The following is a 22,419-nucleotide window of genomic DNA, read 5'->3' as shown; positions in this document are numbered from 1 at the left end:
TCGCAATGGCTAGGGCAGAACTCCCGGCGACACCAGGCCGCGTCAGTTCCCGCTACATCTTTCTTTCCCTTTTTCATCACGGTGCCTTGCAGACTTCGTTTTTTCCGTGCTCACGCAGGATAATTTAAGATGCCTCCACAAACGTGACAGATGCCAAAGGTGAAGCCCCCGAACAGTCCCGCCAAAACTCACGCCTTTTCCCACGTTTTCTCCGCAGGGCAGCCCGCGAGTGAGAGGTGTGCGGGCCCACTGGAAGACTCGAGCTCGCGCCGCAGCCTCGCTTCGCCCCGCCCCCGGACGCGCGCCCCACCCGTATAAGGCTCGGTGGGGGGGGGGGGGGCACGCCGCTCCGCCCACCTTGCCTCCAGCCCGCGCGCGCGCCGGGCGGAGGCAAGGGGTTGCAATAGGTTTCCGCAGTTCCTTTTTTTTTTTTTTTTTTTCCCCTTAGAAGACTGTGTCCACAATGGCCAAAAACAGGCCCCAGTAAAAGTCAACAATCATAAAAGAGTAACTGTTGCTAAAAGTAATTTCAGCACAGGAGCTCGCGAGTTTACCCCGCCTCCAAAAAAGCTCGAGCTCCGCCCCCATGGAGCCGCCCCCCACCACCCCCCAAAGCCGCCCCTGGGAGGCCGCGCTTACGCTTTCCGGGCGGTGCGCGACGCGCTCGCTCCGCCCCGCCAGCCCCGCCCTCCGGGCCCGCGCTCCCTCTCTCAGGAGAGCCAGCGCGCACGAACTGGGGCATGCGGCGGCAGGGACGCGGGGGTACCTCATCCTTCCCACCTTCCTACACTGTTGCTACTTTTCGATGTGAGACATTCCAGCTTCTCATCCCCTTCCGTGAGTCCCTCCTTTCCTCTTACTAGAGACCCCATTCGCTCGACGGGCGGCCACCGGCGCAACAGCTTTCGCGCCCCAAGCAAGAAGAGCGCGTGCGCGCACACGGGCGGACGCGGGCGCGCGGCCGTGGGATCCCCGCGCTCCCTCCCCCTCCCGCTGCTGTATAACTTGACTGGCTTGGAGGAGGTGCCGCCGGAGTCGGAGGGCGGGGAGCTCGGAGGAGGGAGCTCGAGAGTTGAGGAGACTAGTGACTGGGAGAAGTCGCAGCCTGCTCCGGTCGGCTCCTTCCCGCTCCCCGTCTCTCTCTCTCTCTCTCTTAACACACCTACTCCGCCTTCAGCCCCAGCCTGCGCCCTCGCTCCTTTTCTCGCCCGGGGGCCCCTGCCAGTCACTCTCCGGGTTTCGGCGCGGCGGGGGCGCCCCGGGGGTGCCCTCGCCCTCCGGGTGCGGGCGGACGGGCGGCGGGCGGGATGTGGCGCCTGGTGCCCCCAAAGCTGGGCCGCCTGTCCCGCTCGCTGAAGCTGGCGGCGCTGGGCAGCCTGTTGGTGCTGATGGTGCTGCACTCGCCGTCGCTGCTCGCCTCTTGGCAGCGCAACGAGCTGGCCGACCGGCGCTTCCTGCAGCTCAATAAGTGCCCGGCGTGCTTCGGCACGAGCTGGTGCCGCCGCTTCCTCAACGGACAGGTGGTGTTCGAGGCGTGGGGCCGCCTGCGCCTGCTGGACTTCCTCAACGTGAAGAACGTCTACTTCGCGCAGTACGGCGAGCCCCGTGAGGGCGGCCGCCGCCGAGTGGTCCTCAAGCGCCTCGGCTCACAGCGCGAGCTGGCGCAGCTCGACCAGAGCATCTGCAAGCGGGCCACCGGCCGGCCCCGCTGCGACCTGCTCCAGGCCATGCCCCGCACCGAGTTCGCGCGCCTCAACGGCGACGTGCGGCTGCTCACGCCGGAGGCGGTGGAGGGCTGGTCCGACCTGGTGCACTGCCCCTCGCAGCGTCTGCTCGACCGCCTGGTGCGCCGCTACGCCGAGACCAAGGACTCGGGCAGCTTCCTGCTCCGCAACCTCAAGGACTCGGAGCGCATGCAGCTGCTGCTGACCCTGGCCTTCAACCCCGAGCCGCTGGTGCTACAGGTAGGCGCGGAGCCCGGGCGGGGGGCGTCCTGCCGGGAGGGCCGCCGGGGGAACGGGAGTCCGGAGAAGCGGCCCCGCCCGCGCCCGTCGCCGGGTCAGGACCCTGTGCGGCGGGCGTGGGGAGGGGGCGGCGCTGGGGGGCCCCCTGGCACTGTGAGGGATCGCGGAGGGCGACCCGGCTGCTGGAGAGTCTGCTCTGGTCAGCTGGGCGCGGGCGCATCTCGGGTCTGACTGCGGATCTTTCAACGCCAGAGGGAGCGCGTCTTGTACGCTCGCAAAATGTCTCTCCGCCGAGTTTCTTTCGGCTCTCCTCCCTGCCTTTCTGCTTTGATCCGCCGGGGCTTGCGCTTCCGCGGCGCAGTGTGTTCACGAGCCCTTGGACCTTTCTTAGTTCTCCAGTGTTTGTGTACCGCGTTTGGTCTCGTCTTCAGCACCCCGCGCGGCTGGCCTCACTTCGGCCCCAAAGTCTGTCTTTGTTTTATTCCTTAGCTCATTCACCTGGCACATAATTGGGGCCGCCAATTTGGGGACAGAGTCGGGAGGATGAGGTCAGAGAATGGGGACCGGGGTCAGGGGTGGGGTCAGTCTGCGAGCCGTGCTTTGGGTGGGATTAGAAAAAGGAAAAAGGCCCGTTGGACTTGTGGCTGCGAGGCTTTAAGGCCAAGACGGACATTTTCATCCTGATCCTGTGACCTGCTCTATTCATGCGGTAATTTGGCTGCAGGAAGGTGAAACGTTAGGCCAGGGTTAGAAAACAGGGAAAGGAGAGTCATCTCTCTTCTAGCTGACTTATTGGTTCTCTCGTGACTTTATTTTGGAACCAAACGAGCCTTTTAGGGGAGTAGGTTGGGATCTTTTTACCGGTGGTAACAGCCAAAAAGAAAACAAAACCTCTCAAAGCTGTGTTTACCCTGGGAAAAGTTGCTGAGTTTATCCACATTCCCACTCGCCTTTAGTGCAGTGTCCTTGGATAGTGGTTGCAACTGTTGGGGTTTTGATCTAGCCTGATAACCGCAGGGAAAGTTACCTTGCTCATTTTCCATACCAGTTGTGCTGTATTTCAAATACAAAGGGGAAAAAAACATGACGTAAAATTAATCACAAGTAATTTTGAATACTTCACGCCCTTTCGGCGCTGCTAAGAATGTCACTGATGGCTGGGGGCGTTTTACAGGGGTGCATTTTTTTTTAATCTAAAGTGCATGAATAGGAATGTGCAGTATTCATTTATATTGCTGGCTTTTCTCAAGTTCTCCGGTGCCCAGCTTAACTAAGAGAAACCAGCGTCGTTTGATTAGTTCAGCCAAATAATTTTAACACAGAATAAGTACTTTGCCTCCAACAAAACCGTAGTAAATTTTAAGTCGTCGTAGGATGTATGTAACGGGTCATTTAAAGTACAGATTGTATATTAAATGCTGCTCTCTTTAACAGTGAATGGTATATAAAACTGGTTCAACTTTCCTCGAAGAAATTACATTATTCGGTAGTTCCAAAACTAGTCAGCCTCTGAAGTTTAAGTCCATACTTATGATACGTACATTTGATTTGAAAGTTTTTTTCCATTTAAGCTGCTTTTTCTCTTTGAGAAATAGATGTTTATGTTAGCAAGGTTAGTCCCTGGAGAAAGCTCTAGCAGTATGGTTTGCTTAGCAGATAGTCTCTCAAATTCTCTGGGACCCAAAAATTTAGTAAAGAGCTATCTTAGTAATACACATTTTCTGCAACTATAATAGTGGCTGCATATTGAAAGGTTTTTATCAGTTAATGCTACTTATATTAGAACCAATATTTTAAGAACGTTGTATATCCAGTTCTATAAATGTAGGGCATTTTAATATGAGAAACGTTGACATTTGATTTGCACTAAGGTAAATCTGCTTTATTTGGGAAACTTACATGTTTTTGAAGCTTGAAGTTGTCTTGGTATTTTCAGTTTACTTTATAGTTGAGACAGTCAAGTGTACGTATATCTTGTTTTCTGATGAACTCTTCCCTTAAACTTTTTCTTCTTCTGTTTTCATCTTTAGTGATAAAAAACTTTTTTAAAGAATCAGTTATATTTTTGTAATTTAAGCTTACTTGACACAATTGCAGTGAGCAGGTGGCTAGGTGGGTTATAGGATAAGAGTTTGTTTTCAGTATGTGAAGAAATATATGTATCAACATTGTTGACTGTGATATTTGTAAATTGAAATTTTAATTTAGTTCTATAGCTGTTTACATGCTGTGTGAAATATAAATTTGGGGTCTTTAATACCAGTCATTGGTATTTTTTTTTAAACTGTTGAACAAACAAGTAGAATAAGAAGACTTATTTTTAAATAAAAGATCTTCATAGAGCTGCTACTTTATAGAACCACTTAATCTTTGGTAAAAACTAATGAGTTAAGTATGAACAATATAATTAAAATTTGATGACAGTATAAAACCACTGAAGTGAAAGGAATCTCAAAATTCTTTGGTCAAGTACAAAGATTGTTATACACTAAGTTACATCATGATGTTCATTACTTTTTGTTAGCTAGACAGACATACACAATTTTAGTATTTATACAGGTTTCTGTGAAACTGTTAATAGCTGTTTATGGTAGTATTGGGATATTAATTGATAATGGTAGAAAAACTCACTCAGATTTGGCTCTCTATATATTTTGGGGTTCATGTATTTTTAAAAAATATTTTTAAGGGTACAAGTGTGAGTTTTACAGCTTGAAGAGGAACTTGCTTTTTTTTTTCTTTTCTGTTTTTTTTTTTTTTTCCAGGAGAGGGAGCTACTTATTGAATTTTTGGACAGTTGATAACAAACTAGATTTTTCTCATATTGCCCCCAGATTAACTACTTGAGAGAAAAAGTCTTTTGGATTGAATTCATCAAACTATTCTTAAGAAAGTTCCAATGTAGGAAACATGCTTCCAAAAATAAACATTTAAAAATCTCTTTTGATAAGGTACTAAAGAAAAAACTGAAAAGTATATATTAATTTAACCCATTAAACATGCATCTTCTGATTTTAAGAAACAGTAACAAACTGAAGTTTCTATTATGCCTTGAAAGGAGACATGAATGGTCTTAAATGTCTGCAAGATATGTTATGGACATACCTTACCTATGTAAGGCTATACAGATTTGTAGTATAGATTTCCCAATATGAAATGATACAGAAGTACAACTCTCTTCCCATTGTTAGATAGTTTTACTAGCCTTCAGCAGGTTATCTAATTCTAAGGAAAGTTGTTCTGCCATAGAATTATCTTCTAAAAAATTTTTATAAGCATCAAGCAACAAGATAATGCTAGAATCTTTATTTTCTACTTTTTCTCTTCACATTTTTACTTCACCCAGAGGTATATTTTAATTACAAGTATGCTAATCTTACCAGAAAAAAATGTGGAGAGGAACTTTATAATATTCGTATGGAATTTTTGGAATAGTCAGAAATTGAGGTGTTGAAGTATTTGGCAAGATAGCAGGATATTTTCTGTTACTGATAAAATTTCTACCAGTATTTGTACTTACTTATCCTTGAATTTATAAAAATTGTGTGTATAAGGGAGAAAAATGCTGTCTGGATTTCCTGAGGCCCAAACTGTCTCTCTGACGTTATGACTTGGAGATAGTGAAGATGGTCTTGTTTATAGAAATAAGCAAGCTCTTGGTTGTTTGGGGCAAGGAGGTGGGAATTTGTTTTATTATATTTGTAGAACTTTGTCTTAAATTTTCTGAATCATGGTTTTAATGGGATTTCCTTAATATTTACAGTGTGTAACTATCATTGTTTAAGCTATAGATTTTAAACTTTTCATTTCTATTCTTGTAAATGACATAATACATTGAAAGCATTTTATGTAGTGCCTCATGCATAGTAAGCACTCAATAATTAAAGTGCTTAGATATTAAATAAGTGACTTAATTAGCCAATGCATTTGATTAGTGGTTTTGAAGCTTGTTTGGAATATGAATCACCTTAAAAATAGTTATGATTCTGAATATCAACCATATCTTTAATTACACTGATTTATTCCATTCCTACATTACAAGATGGATTTTATAATTAAACTTTGAGTGAATGTTGTTGTTTTTGTCCTTAAAAATAATTTCTATAGGAAAAGAATGTACTTTTAAGATGCACTAAGATGCAGTTTTTGATGTAAACAAAAGATTATGGCCATTTATCTAATTGTCTTACTTTGGACCAGTTGATAAACTTTTTATGGGACTCCCTTTACTTAGCTATAAAGTGAGACTACTGGATTAAATTCTTTTCAGCCCCAACATCCTGTGACTCTCAAACTCTCGACTTGAGAAATTATTCTTCTTCTAAGCTTGATTTTAACTGGTGGGTTTAAGCTCATATAAAAGGGGGTTGGGGGTTTTTGTACTTGATCCCTACTATGGTTTGGAGGCCAGGATAGATAGTCCTGTTTCAAGCTTGTCTTCCTAGCCTCAAATTTTTACACACATGAAATCAGATTAAAACAAATCAAAATTTGAGACTGCCTTTAAAGGAAACAAATCTGGAGCTAAAGGTAGCTAAGAGTCTTGTGGGGTATTGGCACCTAGAAAGGATGTTCCAGACTTTGTCACGGGAATTTCTTTTCAAGCCACAGTTTAAAGGGCTACCTCCTTCTCTCCTCCTGGCTGCTGCTGTAGTAACCATACTCCTGCACTCCCCGATTTAGGCTTCAGAGATGGTTCTGACTAGGTAGTTCTGAGTAGAGCACTTTTTATCTAATAAATGAATGAGCTTAAATCTAGAGGGTTTTTTTTTTCCTGTTTATTGCTTTTTATCTGAGGTTTCATTGACACTTGATTGTGCTTCTTGACAAAGCAAACAATAAAATCTGTGTAACTCAGGTCCAAAAAAGAAGGAGACTTTTATTTTGGAAAGATTATAGAAACAGTCAGCCATAGGAAAGCACCACTTCCAGATCAGTGGAGCAAAATCATTTGACACCCTAGCCTATTTTCTGGATATGTTCATATCTTTTGACTATTATTAGTTCTGAGATCCTTTCTGTACTTTTGTCTAATCTTTGAACTATTTTCCCTCGTATTTCCATTGCTTGCATCAGCACATATTCCTCACGTATGTTGGTGGGGGGTAGAAAGCTTACTTTTGGGGGATCTACTTTCTGGACATAGGTGGTCAGTTTCTCAGTGGCTCATCAGGCTGGTTTTTATTCTTATTTTCTGGCTTATGTCTCTGGTCTACTTCCTATATTGCAGTTATTGCTGCTGACTCTTCACAGAATGCTGACACGTTTTCTTTCTTTACTTTTCACTCATTTTGTATATATTAAACTAACATGGCCTTAGAATATAAGCCCTGCATTTTTCCTATACATGCAATGAACTTTGGTAAATGATCATAAACTGTCTTGAGACTAAATTATTGGTGTAAGATGAGGATAGTTATTCATCCTGGTCATAGACCTTGAAAGGTTTTAAATTATGTAATCAAATTTTTTATCCAATTTTTATGTCTTTTTGTAGATTATAGGAGGAAGTTATCTGTAAAATACCTGGAAGCTCTTTGGACTTACATAGCCCTGGACTTAGAGTCAGAAGAACTGAATTTTGTTTCCTCATTTGCTAAATAGTCTGTTATAAGGCATTTGGATTGAAACCTTCTTTCTAGGCAGCTACTAAGTAGCTTAGCTGTATAGGAGGTAGGTATATAAATGGCTGATTACCATTAATTATTATGCTATCATAATAAGCCCTACAAAAAAAAAGGATATTGTGCACCCTGTCAGATGACTCATTTAGGGAGGGACATCTGGGTGTATCTTCATAAGAATGGATACCAGGGAAGATTTCACAGAGGAATTGAATTCTGAGGATAAATGGGATTTTGCCCGTAGATTTGGGAGGTAGGGGTTTGGGGGGGCCCAGGAGGTGTGGTGAGGACAGTATTGAGGTAGCGTTCTGTACTACCACAAAGTTGTTGGGTGGCAATGAACAAGTCACTTAATGTTTCAGAGCCTGAGTTTTTTATTCAGTGAAATGGGAATGTTAATACTGATCGAAAGGATTATTTTAAAGGAGATAGGATTATTCAGATAATATACGCAAAATATCCTTATTTGTGAAGTTTTTTACAGTATATTATTACTTTGCAAATCAGCTTATTCCATTTTTAGACATCTATAGTAAACTTCCTTAGTACACTGTGTTGGTATCTTAGAAATATGTAAATTTTACTCTTCCTGTGGCAAATGTTCAAATGTCACCACCCTTACATACACATACACACATCATAAATACCTATGTAGCTACTGCTTCAGGCTATAGTTTTTTTGGAATAGTAATTAAAAGGGGGTTAGGGATTTGTCCCATATGGTGAATAAAGTGAATATTGTATGAAACATGGTTTTTCGTAAGGATTCACTAATACAAAGCAAATAGTTTAATTTTTCTCTGTAAATCATTATTAAGCTTAATAATTTTGTTTAGTACATTGATGAATGATAATTTTAAAACTAGAGGTTACGTCTGGGTTATTTGTAGACATTCTTAGACTCTGAGACAGAATGTTAAAAGATTTATTATTTGAGGTAAGTTTGATGTTTCAGGGTCTTCATAATTTGCCTTAGTGCTCATTTGGAATTTTAACTATGAACTGAAAAGATCTGACAGGAATTCTGTAGCATTGCTCCGTAGTACTGGGAACTGACCTATATGCCCTTAGGGTACAGTAAAGATGACGCGCCAGGGCACAGTTTGTGCAGTCTTTGCTTTCTGGGGCATTAGATGTGGGCAGCAAATAGAGAACAAGGTAATCTTAGATTTTACATACTATGAAAAGAACAAAGCAGATTCCTATGATGGAGAATTGGATTGGGGATAGAATTTTAAATTTGGTGGTCAGAATTTAGTGACATTTTAGCTGAGGTGCGAATGATGAGAAAAAGCCAGTGGTGCAAAGTTCTGAGGGCAGAGTGTTTTTAAGCAAGAGGTATGACAAATTCAGAGGCCCCAACAGGATCAAGCATGGGAGTAGCAAAGCATGGTAGAACACAAGATCATAGAAGTAGGCAATGTCCATATCCTGTATGGCCTTGGAAACATGCTTAATGAGTTTAGAATTTTGTTTTCAGAGCACTGGGAAACAGTAGAAGTGTTTTTAGTCGGGCCTGATTTGTGGAGAATGGGTTATAAGAAATAAGACAGGAATCAATCAGAAAGGTTTTTGCACTGGTTTGTAGGAGAAAGCTTGGTGGTTTATATTAAGGTGGTTGCAATTGAGGTTATGAAAAGCTGTTAGACCCAATATGTTTTGGAGAAATAGCTGACAGGACTTGATGATTGGGATGGGTTACAGTATGAGGGAAAGAGAAAAATAAGATACCTCCAGGGTTTTCGGTCCGAGCAACTGTTGATGAGGAGGCCCAGAGAAGGAATGGCTGTTGGAGTAGGGGGAACCAAGAGTTTTGTTTTGGCTATGATAAAGTTAAGACAACAGGAATACAAATCTAAAACCAGGCACCAAGTATTTAATGCAGAGATAGTATGTTCCTAGCAGGTATTTTGCTTTACTTCTGAAGGGCTCTGTTAATTCAGTTAAAGGGAAGGGGGGAAGTTAGTATTGTTCTGTTGGCAGACTTTTTTTTTTTTTTTTTCCAGACTTTTTAAAGAAATCAGGTCTTGACTAAAGAAAGTAATGTAGGTTATTGGGTCCAAAGGAAGCTGCTTATATCTTTTTTTTTTTTCTTTATTTGACATTTTGTTTTGCTGGAAGTAAATATTTGAGTATAGTGTTTCTAGGTATATCTTTCAACTTAGAAACATGGATCACAGTTGCTGGTTCTCATGAGGTAAGAAAGGGTCAGTTGAGACTAGTTAAATATTTATATATTTAAAATTTTACATTTAAAATTTGTCGCCAAGTGATTTTTTTTTTTTTTTTTTTGGTGTGGGAGAGCATTTCTTAAGCTACTCATTCTAAAAGATGAGTTATTTCTGTTAAACTTGGTAGATTTTTTGTTTTTGATGTGTTTTGACATTAGTTTCCAATTTTAGATACAGCTGTTGGACATGATATTCAGTGAAATAACACAACCATGCTATTTTCAAGGCATTGCTTAATATTGTTGGAATTCTAGGTGGGTGGAAATGGCATTCAGAAAATTATTTAATGAAATAAATGGAACATATCCTGTGACTTGAAAATCTTGAGATTATTAAGATTCTACAGTATTTGCAATGGATTTTGGCCACTATTGGGCAGTATAAATTAAGAAGCTGAGGTCTTAGAGAAATTTTATCAAAAATTAGGTAACCATTAAATCATCCCAGTAATTCTACTATATTTTCCCTCCAGACAGTTCACAAAACTGTGAACACATTAGTCTGTCACCAGCGCATTTGACTAATCTCTATGAACAGCTGTTACAACATGCATTACTACAATGGGATTTTGTTCAAATTTTGGCTTTTAAAAATAATTTTGAAGCTCAAATTGAACCTTTAAGCATTTTCTATGCTTTTGATAATTTACTTTCTAAAAATGTTCTCAAGTTTAAATTTGCGTGTACGTGTAGAAATGCCAGTTCTTTAGAAAACCTATTAACTAGATTTTAGATTGCATGTTTTGACTATTAATGGATTTTCTTTTTCAAGTCAGTGTCTTTTTACTAGGAATTTTCTCCTTTGAAAAAAAAGAGCCAGTCTTGTAACACATTTCCTTCTTAGGCGAACTGCAAAGTTATATTTCTTTTAATGGAATGTTGTGAGATAATAAATGGCTATAAAATATTTTACGTTTTTTGTATGAAAGGAATTCGGATATTTTAAACTTAGTATGCAAACTCTACTTTTGGTCATGTAAGGAGAGAAAAAGATAATAGAACACAAACTCTTTAGAGTTGACCTTACTTTGTTCTATCAGTTTTTCTTATACATCCCATATCTCCTTTTTTGGGGACTGTATTCTGACATAATAGAATAAAATGACCTAATTAATCTGGTAGGACAATGGCATTGATGAAAGGATATTGTAATATCGTAAAAACTTGTTTTTCGGAATGATGTTATATACCACAGGATATTGACTAACTCCAATAAGTAAGATGTTTCTGAATGTTAAGGCTTGGACACATACTTTGTTTTTTCATGGCATGTGGACCATGTTGAGGAGTTTGTGTTTTGTTTTGTAAGTCCCAACGTGATCTGATCCCTACCTCCCTCTCCAGACTCCATTACCTCAAGAAATTCCCTCCTCATTTCACTGCAGCTGCTTTGGACTTTTTTCAGTTCTGAGAGGACAGTTTCTGGCTCTAACATATGCCTCCAACATTCTAAACTGCCTCATCCCCACCCTACGTAACATTATACTCATCCTTTAGATCTCTCCCTAAGTAGCACTTCCTTAGAGAGACTGCCCTTTACCACACCATCTAAAATAGGTCCCTACTCTTCTTTCTCAACATCTTGTATACTTTTCTGTGATTTGCAACAAATTCCATAATTTATTACTTATACATGTTTAATAATCATCTTCCTAACTCAGGCTAAAAAGCCTTCCTTAGAATAGGGACTATGTTTTATTTACAGCTCTTTACTTAGCATTTCATGATGGAGTTAGGCTAGATCTAGGATTTTTTAATTCAAGATTTGTATTTTTTCATTCCACAGTAACTGTCTCACTGCCTTTTACTCCACCTGCTTGTAGTACTCAATGAAATGTGGGTTGACCTACAATCCCTTATCTGTAATTCCAAATTTAAAAATCTGAAGAAAAGTAGGTTTCGTCAAATTAAAAACAAACAAATGTGAAAACACGAGGTAATGTATGTGCTTTATCCCTCTTAGGATGAATAAGCTTATAGTATTTTTGCAGTGTAATATGTTTTCTTGTGAGGTGCTACCCCAGACTCTCCTTGAGGCGTTGCGTAATATGAGTATGAAATATATGTACTGTCACCTTTCCAAAATCTGAAAACTTCTGAAACAGAGGGATATTGGATTGAGGGGTTGTATTAGCCTGAGTTCACCTCTTAACTACCTGTGTGACTTGAGGCAAATCACTTAAACTATGCTGATAAAGTTGAACTGTATTTACAACTCAGGTACCCTCCAAATCTAGAATTCTTAGATTTCACATGACCATTTATTGGTCACATAAAGTGTTGTGACATTTGGTTTTGATGAATAGATATGTGATAGTTATGTCAGCATTTAGAATTTACTTTGTGGTACTTACCTATTATAAATGAAAATCGAATTACAATGCTGTGTTTATACATATTACCAAGTTTTAAATTTTTTATATTTTTAGTGCTTGTGGATGCCCTATACATTTCTCATAGCATTGAGCCTTTTTAAAGTTTGGTAACTAATTTATACATTCCTTTGTAAATTAAAAACTACTAGAGGACAGTGAAGATAGATTTCTAGTTTAGTGGTTCTTGGCTACGTTTGGAAGGTGTTCATTATTTGTAGATGCCTTTCAGTAGGCGGTTTGCAAACAAGCACCTCTATTGATGAATGTCTGGACTTATATAAATAGGAAGATTTAAACAGGAAGTATAAAAATGTTTTGGTAAGCAATTCTTTATAAAGCAGTAGTAAATTGTACATTTCATGCTTTTTTCTTTGATCTTACATTGCCCTGATGAATATGGGGCAAATATTATTCCAGTTTTACAGAGGAAGAGACTAAAGCTCTAAAAAGTTTTGGCTTTGCCACCATCACACAGCTAGTGAGATGCAGAGGTGAAGGTGGAACTCAAAAGCTAGACTTGTGATATCAAGTCCATTATTCTGCTCATATACTGTTTTAGCCTTTAAATATAGAAATTTTATGAAATATTATATACCTTAAAGAGTATAAAATATTTGAATTTTCTCTTTATTGATTATATATGTTTTATGTCACCTTCATTTTATTTTCTCATAAAATGAAGATGATCCTAGTGGGTTTGTTTGTTTCCGAAACCTTGGCTTTAAGCTAAAAGATACCTAGACATGATGATTTATCTTAGGTTTCATAGTCACAGTACTTTTTATTATGTAAATTAACAGTGAAGGCATTTAATGTTGCTTTAAATCTTAGAGTTAAGCATGTTTGATGTGATACTTAAATTTCCATTTTTAATTTTTAAATTGGTAGTAATACTCTGTAGACTTTCTTTGGGTAGTCACCTACTCAATATAAAAAAAAACAGTAATAGAGTAGTAAATATATTGTTTTGTAACTATTATGTACCTTTGTGTAATCTTAAACTAATAGTTTTAAAAACTTCACATACTACACTTTATGACATATATGTTCAAGCCTGATGAAAAGCCCTGAACAGTTAATTGGAGTGCCTCCAATCCAGTTAGAATTTAAACCATTCCAGGTTTAAAGACTCTTTCCTTCACATGAAAAGTGTTCATAAACATTTTTTCAGTAGTAAATAATCCTGTAAAATACACACATTTTCTTATACAGCTCAATATCATAAAAAACCAAACAACCCAATAAAAAATGGACAGAAGATCTAAGTAGACATTTCTCCAAAGAAGACATACAGATGGTCAAAAGGCACATGAAAAGATGCTCAGCATCTCTAATTATTAGAGAAATGCAAATCAAAACTGTAATGAAGTAGCACCTCACACCAGTCAGAATGACGATCATCAAAAAATCTGCAAACAATAAATGCTGGAGAAAGTGTGGAGAAAAGGGAACCCTCCTACACTGTTGGTGGGAATGTAAATTGGTACAGCCACTATGGAGAACAGTATGGAGGTTCTTTAAAAAACTAAAAATAAGAGTTGCCATATGATCCTGCAATCCCACTCCTGGGCATATATCCAGAGAAAACCATGAATTCAAAAAGATACATGTACCCCAGTGTTGGTTGCAGCACTATTTACAATAACCGAGATGTGGAAGCAACCTAAATGTCCACCAATAGAGGAATGGATAAAGAAGATGTATATATACACAGTGGAATATTACTCAGCCATAAAAAAGAATGAAATAATGCCATTTGCAGCAACATAGATGGACCTAGAGATTACCATACTAAGTGAAGTAAGCCAGACAGAGAAAGACAAATGTCATATTGATATTGCTTGTGGAATCTTTATAAAAAAAAAAGATACAAGTGAACTTATTTCCAAAACAGGAGGAGACTCACAGACTTCGAAAACAAATTTATGGTTACCAAAGGGGCAGGGGGGGGAGGGATAAATTAGGAGGTTGAGATTAACATGTGCACGCTACTATATATAAAATAGATAACCAACAAGGACCTACTGTATAGCGTCAGGAAATATGCTCAATATTTTGTAATAACCTATAAGGGAAAAGAATCTGAAAAAGGATATACATGTATAACTGAATCACTGTGCTTTACAATTGAAACTAACACAATATTGTAAATCAACTATACTTCAATAAAAAATAAAGTAAAAATATAAATAAAAATGAAATACACGCATTTTATTTCAGGTTACTTTAAATTGTGTGCCTGTTGTGCTAGGCAGTTTGAAAATCTGATTTTAAGATTTTGTTTAAAGAAAAAAAATGTGGACCTCAGCAGTATACTTCTTATCCTAGCTACTGTGTTTTGTGCACTGTGGGAGTTGGGTAGTCAGGAAGTCAGAAGTTGTGTTTCTTATTGCTTGATATATTTAATAAATCCAAGCAGTAACATCTTAAAAGTTTGTCTCTCAAAGTCTCCTTCATCATGGTAATTTGATTCTAAGCCAGAATTGTTTTAAATACAAATTATAAATATTTTGGCTTCCTTGAAGCATTTTCAATAGAATGCTCAATAGAATTCTGTTCTCATTAATGAAGTCTGACTATTTTGACTACACAATGAACATTCTTCTCATGAGCAAGTGATGTGAATTCATTTGTTAAAGTTCTTCCAAAAGATTAGGTAGCAAACTGTATGAAAGAATTGTAGCGCTCTTCTAAAAATGAGGTATAACAGGATTTCAGCTAACGTCAGAAATTACTGTATGAATGTAAAGTTGCTCAGTATGACATTTGTTCATATATTTTATCATCTTCCATGAGGGACTTGAGTAATGAAGTGTATATCTGACTGTCGTTTGCCAGTTGGAAAGCCTCCAAAAACAAGGAGGCATTTGTACATGTGCAGAGGTTGGCAGGGTTCCCTTTTCTCCTGTTGTCAAAGACCATTTTATTTTCACAAAGATATGTTTGTATCTGTTCTACAATATGGCATGTGAGTAATATACCAATAGTTTATGGAGGAGTTTTTTCGTTTACTTTTTGCACGACAAAACTATGTAATCGCACGTATTATTTTCAGTGCTTTCATTTATATGTCAGGTTTTATACATGAATACTTCTGGGAAATAGTTAAATCTTTTGTAATCATTTTGTCTAAATAAACTTTCAAGGTTGTGGAGGTATTTTAAGTTGGTAGGAAAGGTTGAAAATAACATGTGGTTAGCAGTTTTTGCATGTCACATTGGACATGAGCAATCTGTCACTCTTCCCATTGCCCACAAGAAATTTTAAAATCTCAGGTAATAAGATTAAAAATGTACTTTCTTCTAATTATTAAAGAATCAGTAGATATTGTCTCTGAACAAAATTGAATCAATTCATTTACTATATTTAAAGATTCATACTATCATATCTAAATTTTTAATTTACATAATTAGTATTTTATCACAAAACTCCAGATCTTAAAATTTAAAAGAAAAAAAGGTATATGTACTAAGAACAAATACAGTTATTACACATTGATAGAGTTGAAAGGAAACACAAATGAACATAGGTAATTATGGATGAAGTTTGGTTCTAAAAATCTTTTTTGTTTTAAAGTTGATAAAAGTTTTAATGTAAGGGTATTATTGAGTTTTGTCAATTTTATAAAAGCTCAGGGTAAAATTACTTACTTTTCTTGAGAGGCCCAAGAAGAGCCTCATCTCCAGCTCTTGTATGTAGATTGTTCAATTTTTAGCAATAGAAGTAGGCTACATTTATATTTTGTAGTGTTTTGCTTTGTTTCCCCTGAAGTTTGTGTAAACATCATCTTTATATAATTTCTTCCCCCAACTTAAGGAAAGGTACTAGACTGAAAAATGTCTCTTAAAAAACGCCTCTGGTCATGTGATCTTCCAAAAAGTTGTTTAAAACAATACTTCTCACCCTTCTGCACTCCATTGCTCATCTTGTAGTTGGGTGTTTTAGCTTTGGAGAGGGAGTACCTTAGAATAAGCCTGCCATTTTACTTAGGTTGAAAGTGACTTGTTCATGATCCTGGAAGATTTTTGTTTTAGGATGTTAATCTTCCTAGTAGTTATAAAATCCATTAGAAAATCTTGCCAAGATTAGGAGAATAAATAATTTTGAAGTTGGGTTTAAGGTGAATAGACAATGTGATGGATGGCATTAGAAAGGGAAGCAAGACTAACTTGGGACCAGAGGTACTTGGAGTAGAGATTGCATTGGTAGGTTATCAGATTGCTCTTTACCAACCTTTGGGTATAGATAGAAGATACTTCCCAAGAATCCTTCTTGAATTCCACGCCTGCTTTCCTCTGGACTAGATAAGGCCCCTATTAAAGACTTTCTTAGGACCTGCACCACCTTTTAGTAACTAACACTTATCACACTCATAATTATTTGTTTGGTATATGTCTTTTCTTCTAAAATTTTTATTTTAGAGACTGTGTAGTTCACTCTTATTTCCAGCATAACACAGTGCCTGGTGCCTGGTAAACACCCCTGGCTAATAGGCCTACAGTCCTATTCATTCAGAAGAAAGGATTGGTTAATTGTACTTACAGGAGTCAAAAAGATAAAGGAAAACATACATGCTTTTAGATCTGGTAATAAAGAAGGTGTCTTGTGTTTTGTTGATCAATTTGGTTCTGAGATTTTGATAAGAAAGACTTACTTTATTTTAGCTTTATAATGTAATCTATTAAAAAATTTTCACGTCCATGGTAACGGTATGAGTTAAAGAAGAAATAAAGTTACTCACAGACATTGAGAACAGACATGTGGTTGCCAAGGGGAAGGGAAGGAGTGGGGGAGAGATGGACTGGGAGTTTGGGGTTAGCAGATGCCAACTATTATATATAGAATGGATAAACAACAGGACCCTACTGTATAGCACAGGGAACTATATTCAGTATCCTAAGATAAACCATAATGGAAAAGAATATTTAAAAAAAGAATGTGTATATATGTATAACTGAATGTAAATCAACTATACTTCAAGAAAGAAAGAAAGAAAAAAAAAAAAAAGTTGATCTCTATTGAACTATTGAATATAAAAAGAAAATCCAAGCTCATGCCTAGTAGAAATCCCTACAGAGGATCTGGGGTAGACCTAGGATATCTTCATCAGAATCTCTTATAATAAGATAATTCTTTTGTAGAGTTTTCCATCTGATGAAGGTTGGCCATTTGCAAAATATCTTGGAGCTTGTGGAAGAATGGTGGCTGTAAATTATGTTGGAGAAGAACTGTGGAGTTACTTTAATGCACCATGGGAGAAACGAGTTGACCTCGCTTGGCAATTAATGGAAATAGCAGAGCAGCTGACAAACAATGACTTTGAATTTGCACTCTACCTCCTGGACGTCAGCTTTGACAATTTTGCAGTTGGTCCTAGAGATGGAAAGGTGATCATTGTGGATGCTGAAAATGTTTTGGTTGCTGACAAAAGGTTAATTAGACAAAGTAAGTATATAACTTTTAGATTTTGTCTATGTCAAAATAATGTTTACATTTATGTGAAGCAAACCTTTAATTTCCTCCTTAGAGGGACAACCTTGCATCTTTCTTTGTTTTATTTGACCAGTATCAGTAAACAGATACTGATTTATTATACTTACGCTTGTACTCTTAGTCACAGTTTGTCCTTATTTAGAAAATACCCTTCAGGTTCAAATGGACGCAGATATACTGTGTGTGGGGGGGGGGTGTACACATGTCTTTTTCATACTGTCTGCTTTATGCTGTGCTTTAGGATCTAATGCAGAATTAAGTTTTTATATAGTTAAAGGCTACCAGAGAGACTATACTGCTTTTGTGGAGTCCATATTTTTCTGTGGAGTCTCTTACAGTGATATTCTGTGTTTCATTGTTCTGTAAGGTCCCTTTAGTGATTTTTTTTTTCTTTTTAACCATTTAGGTGATTCCTAGCACTGCAGATCTCTAACTTTGGTTTGACATTATTACAGTCTCATCTAAAACTTTGCTCTCCGTTTATTTATGAGCTCTTCAAAGGATAGGTGGGCAGAATGGCTGAAGTGTTTTGAAAATTAAGTGTCATAGGAATTTTAAGGTTTCAGGGACAAAGCCTGTAGTTCTATAACTAATGTACTTAGTAAAAAAAATCCCGAAGGGTTGTTATTCCATGGTGAAGGTCTTGTATTCTTAATCCCCTCGTGTCATATGGGGGTCCGTTGATGAAGAGACCAAAAATTTGTGGCACCTACGGAATGCAGTGAATGTAACAGCAGTCTATTAGGTTTATACTTTTTACATCAGCTTGATCTTGTTAAATACTTTATTTTTCTCAATGCCTTGATCTGATTCCATACTCAGCAAACTACTTTCTGATTATTTCTTGACCTGCCATGTAGATCCTTTAATGGGGAGTGGATGCCATGCTCTGGAGTGCTTCATTTCCTACTTATCTCTTCCTACATTTGTGAATGTTGTAGCAGCTTACACCATGCTTTTCTTTTTCAAAGTGTACAATTCAGTGGTTTTTATTATATTCAGAGTTGTGCAACTTGCCTAAACTTTAAAACACTTTTATTCCAGTATTCGTAAAAATAATATTTGTGTAATTTTTTTTTTCTTTTTAATGTGGGCATTCCTGGAATACATGTTACAGTTTTATACCAACTAGTTCCTGACCTTGAATGAATACAATATAGCTTCTGTATTCTCGCATTTCATACAGTGAGCATTGCTCCAGTGCTACTTTAGCTCTGGCTAATTCTTTTCAAATGTCTCATGGTAGGGCTGTCTAAATAGACACTTTGCAAAAGGCCATATTTAGTTATTCACCCTCTTTTCTGAACTCTTGTAAATGACCTTTACAGGGAAATTGTGATTTTGTTGTGGCAACTCCCTCAACGTCCTTCCCTTTATCATCTAAACTAGTAAAAACAATACACATTCATTTTTTTCAAACAGAATAGATTCCTCCTTGAGAAATTGTTGCATCAGTTATCTTCTTCAACTTTCCACCCTCCTCCTTAAAATCCAATTTTTCTTACCTTCCCCAAAACAAGTATGCATAAGATTCTTTTCTGCTTTCCCAGCATTTTTAAAAGTACTGCTTACTGCCTGTCTCTGCTTCCTCAGCCTCCATTCATTTCTCAACCCATTAAACCTGACTTAGAAGACTGCATTACCATCTGCAAGCACCCAATTGGCAAATTCGTGAAGTGACTGATTAGTAACAACTTTCTGAAATTCTTTCCTCCTTTGGTTTCCTTCTATTCAGGTAGTTCCTTTTTTAAAACATAAATCTGATCTTAGCACTCCTTTGCTTAATGCTTTTAATGACTTCCCATGGTTCTTCAAGTAAAATTCGAACTCCTTACAGGAGAACAATCTGTGTGACTTGGAGCTGTTCTGCTTCATTTTTAACATCCCTCCACTGCCCTTAATGCTTCAGCTACAGTGGCCTTTTAGTTTCTTGAATGAACCTTTCCACTGAATACCTCACAGCTACTTTATATTACTCTGTATTTATGTATAAAATATTAACATTATGTTAATAGTGTCTGTCTTGTCATCTAGTTAGAACCTCACACTTTACTCATACACTTCCCTGTATTTTTGTCTCAAATGTTTCTACAATCTGGCTTTTTTTCCTGGACCATCTTAGTCCCTCCAGTCTTCAGCCCAGATTTACATTTCTATTAGACAAATCATGGTCATGACCATCCAAGGTACAGACTATTTTCTAGCCTTATCTGTACCTCCTCCCCAGTTATCTGTCTCATGCTCTAACCACAGTGAATTTATTGTTTCCTGAAGCAGCTGGACCAATCCCTTAAATCCATGCCTTCGTACATACTGTACCCTGGGCCTAGCATGCTGTTTTCCCTCTTTGCTTTTCAGACTTGCTTATCTTTCAAGACCTAAATCAGTTGTTCTCCTCTGTGCAGCTTTCTGCAGCCCCAGGCACAGGTACTGCTTCCTCTGTACTCACGTCACACTATGTCATACTTCTGTGTGGCACTTTCTCTGTATCGTGGAGAGTTTCGCTCTACGCTGAACCTTTTAGTAGCAGGGACCTTGTCTGATCCTTCTGCCTGGCATTGGTGGACTCCTAATAAACGTTTGTGTATAAATTAATATATTTAAATGTTTAATGTTATACAATTTTAAGAACAAATACTGTGTTAATTAGTCAAATGTTACATTTTGGGAAACAATGAAAACTCTCTTAAAATGTATTTTTCTCTTTCTCCTTTTTCCCTTTTCACAGATAAACCTGAAAATTGGGATGTATGGTATGAAAGCAAATTTGATGACTGTGATAAGGAAGCTTGCTTATCATTTTCAAAAGAAATTCTTTGTGCTCGTGCCACTGTGGACCACAATTATTATGCTGTTTGTCAGAACCTCTTATCCAGACATGCCACCTGGCGTGGCACCTCTGGAGGACTGCTTCATGATCCACCAAGTGAAATTGCCAAAGATGGCCGACTAGAGGCCTTGCTGGATGAGTGCGCCAACCCAAAGAAGCGCTATGGCAGATTCCAGGCTGCAAAAGAACTGCGTGAATATCTAGCACAATTAAGTAACAATGTGAGGTAGTCTATGGTGAACTTTTCTTTGCTCTTCTTCATTTAAATAGCACTGGCTAAAACGAAACCACCAAAAATTATCTGGAAAAATGAAATTTGGAAGTAATACATTCAGAGGATGATAAACTTGCACTGATAGATCTTAATGTTAACATCCATCAAAGTAAGACATAATTTCAAAAAATCACATGATGCTTCTGCAAATAAGTTTGTTCTTACACTTTGGAGGCTTGAGCTATCATTAACTGCTTTACCCCCTGAATACCTGACTGGATTAATGAGTATTGTTAAGCTATTGGAAATGAGTCTGATAGTTATGTTGGCTTGTGTATCAAAGGGTACTTGGTACTTGACTTAGTTTGCATTATGATCATGATTTTGTGAATCTCTTGTATTTACTTTGAATGTCAAGTTAGATTGGCCTGTTTTATAGGCTACTTTTTCCTTCTGATGTGTAGGTTTGGTTTTTTTTTCCCATTTTTATGTTTTTAATTAAATTTACACATTCAGGTTACTATAGGTATTCATTTACATCTGGGCTAGTTTTCATTCAGTGCTGTGTGGTACACATTTACCATTAGGGCAGGATTCCCAGGTTTACTGTTTTCTCAGAAAGCTGAATATTTTATTATGTAAATACATTTCTTCCACTTTCTGTGGTTTCACCATTGCATGAGATCATTTAAGGTTGTTTAACAGTTACATCCCTCTATGCCAATAAATTATAAGTGTACACTAAACATGAACTTTGGCATATGTTGCAAAATGTCATTTTTGTCCCTTAAAAGGCTTTAAGAGTATACTAGCAATCTATACCTTGATGTTAATTTGATTGAGGGAAAAAAAAAACCCAGTATTTTTTAAATGCTAACTATTCCAGGATAGTAATGCATATGCCAAAGAAATATTAGACCTAGTCCTATGGTTAGATTTTTAAATTGGTCACCTACCTATTTTTACTATCCTACTTCCAGTACTTCAACTCTGTCATTATTAAATTCATATCTTCCTGATTATTCTTTTACATTGAAAAGTTAAGCTACTGCTTCCAAACATATGTAACTTAAAGATGTCGTACCTTTTATTCATTGGTAGTTTTGTAAAAGTCAACGTGGTAGTCATTGTTTGAGTTTAATATGGCATCATAACTTTTTATTTATTGATGGACTAATAATTCTTACTGTAAAGCAGACAGGTTTAGCCAGTCTGTCCAACTTGATCTTCATTACCCAATTGTTAACCATAAAAAACATCAAATTTAAGTATATGGATAAAAGTTAAACGTGTAAGATTTCTGTGGGCTGTTTTTTAAAGTTACAATATATTTATAAATTGGCTATCGCTAACGTAGGTGATATTTTTCTGTTTGAAATTACAACTTTTGTTTACCGCAAAGTTTGGTGTAGTGTGCAGTATTTAGTTCTAGACTGACCTTATTCTAATCAGAAAGTGATTAAAATATGCACAACCAAAGCCAAGTTTTTCTTTTCTTTTTCATTCATTCAGCAACTATTTATTGAGCATCAACTCTGTGCCAGGTACATTACTAGCTGCTACACACTGTCTGAACATGACATATGGTTAAGTAACTTTAAAATGATTATCAAAGACTTTAATGTGGGTATTTCTTAAGTTGAAAGAGCATTCATTAAATTGGGATGATGCTTTCATGTTATTTTACTG

The 22,419-nt window shown here is 38.0% G+C and overlaps 1 protein-coding gene across 1 annotated transcript; it reads left to right on the top strand.

The window, feature by feature from the left end:
- The first annotated feature begins 948 nt into the window (after positions 1–948).
- Positions 949–21,569, top strand: DIPK2A (divergent protein kinase domain 2A). The gene is made up of 3 exons (XM_061193584.1): positions 949–1,964; positions 17,335–17,638; positions 20,415–21,569. The coding sequence occupies exons 1-3, from the start codon at positions 1,308–1,310 to the stop codon at positions 20,744–20,746; spliced, it is 1,293 nt and encodes a 430-aa protein (XP_061049567.1). The 5' UTR covers positions 949–1,307; the 3' UTR covers positions 20,747–21,569.
- The last annotated feature ends 850 nt before the right edge of the window (positions 21,570–22,419 follow it).

This window comes from Eubalaena glacialis, chromosome 6, assembly GCF_028564815.1.
Source record: "Eubalaena glacialis isolate mEubGla1 chromosome 6, mEubGla1.1.hap2.+ XY, whole genome shotgun sequence".
Lineage (NCBI taxonomy): Eukaryota > Metazoa > Chordata > Mammalia > Artiodactyla > Balaenidae > Eubalaena > Eubalaena glacialis.
Note: the sequence above shows the minus strand (reverse complement) of the source record. Positions and strands in the feature narration are given on the sequence as shown.

What these genes read in the sequence shown, in the direction of transcription:
- DIPK2A (XM_061193584.1), top strand. Translation starts at nt 1,308, where the DNA reads ATGTGGCGCCTGGTGCCCCCAAAGCTGGGCCGCCTGTCCCGCTCGCTG. An exon ending in CCGAGCCGCTGGTGCTACAG is followed by an intron (nt 1,965 to 17,334) that starts GTAGGCGCGGAG and finishes ATTCTTTTGTAG; the next exon opens with AGTTTTCCATCTGATGAAGG. An exon ending in CAAAAGGTTAATTAGACAAA is followed by an intron (nt 17,639 to 20,414) that starts GTAAGTATATAA and finishes CCCTTTTCACAG; the next exon opens with ATAAACCTGAAAATTGGGAT.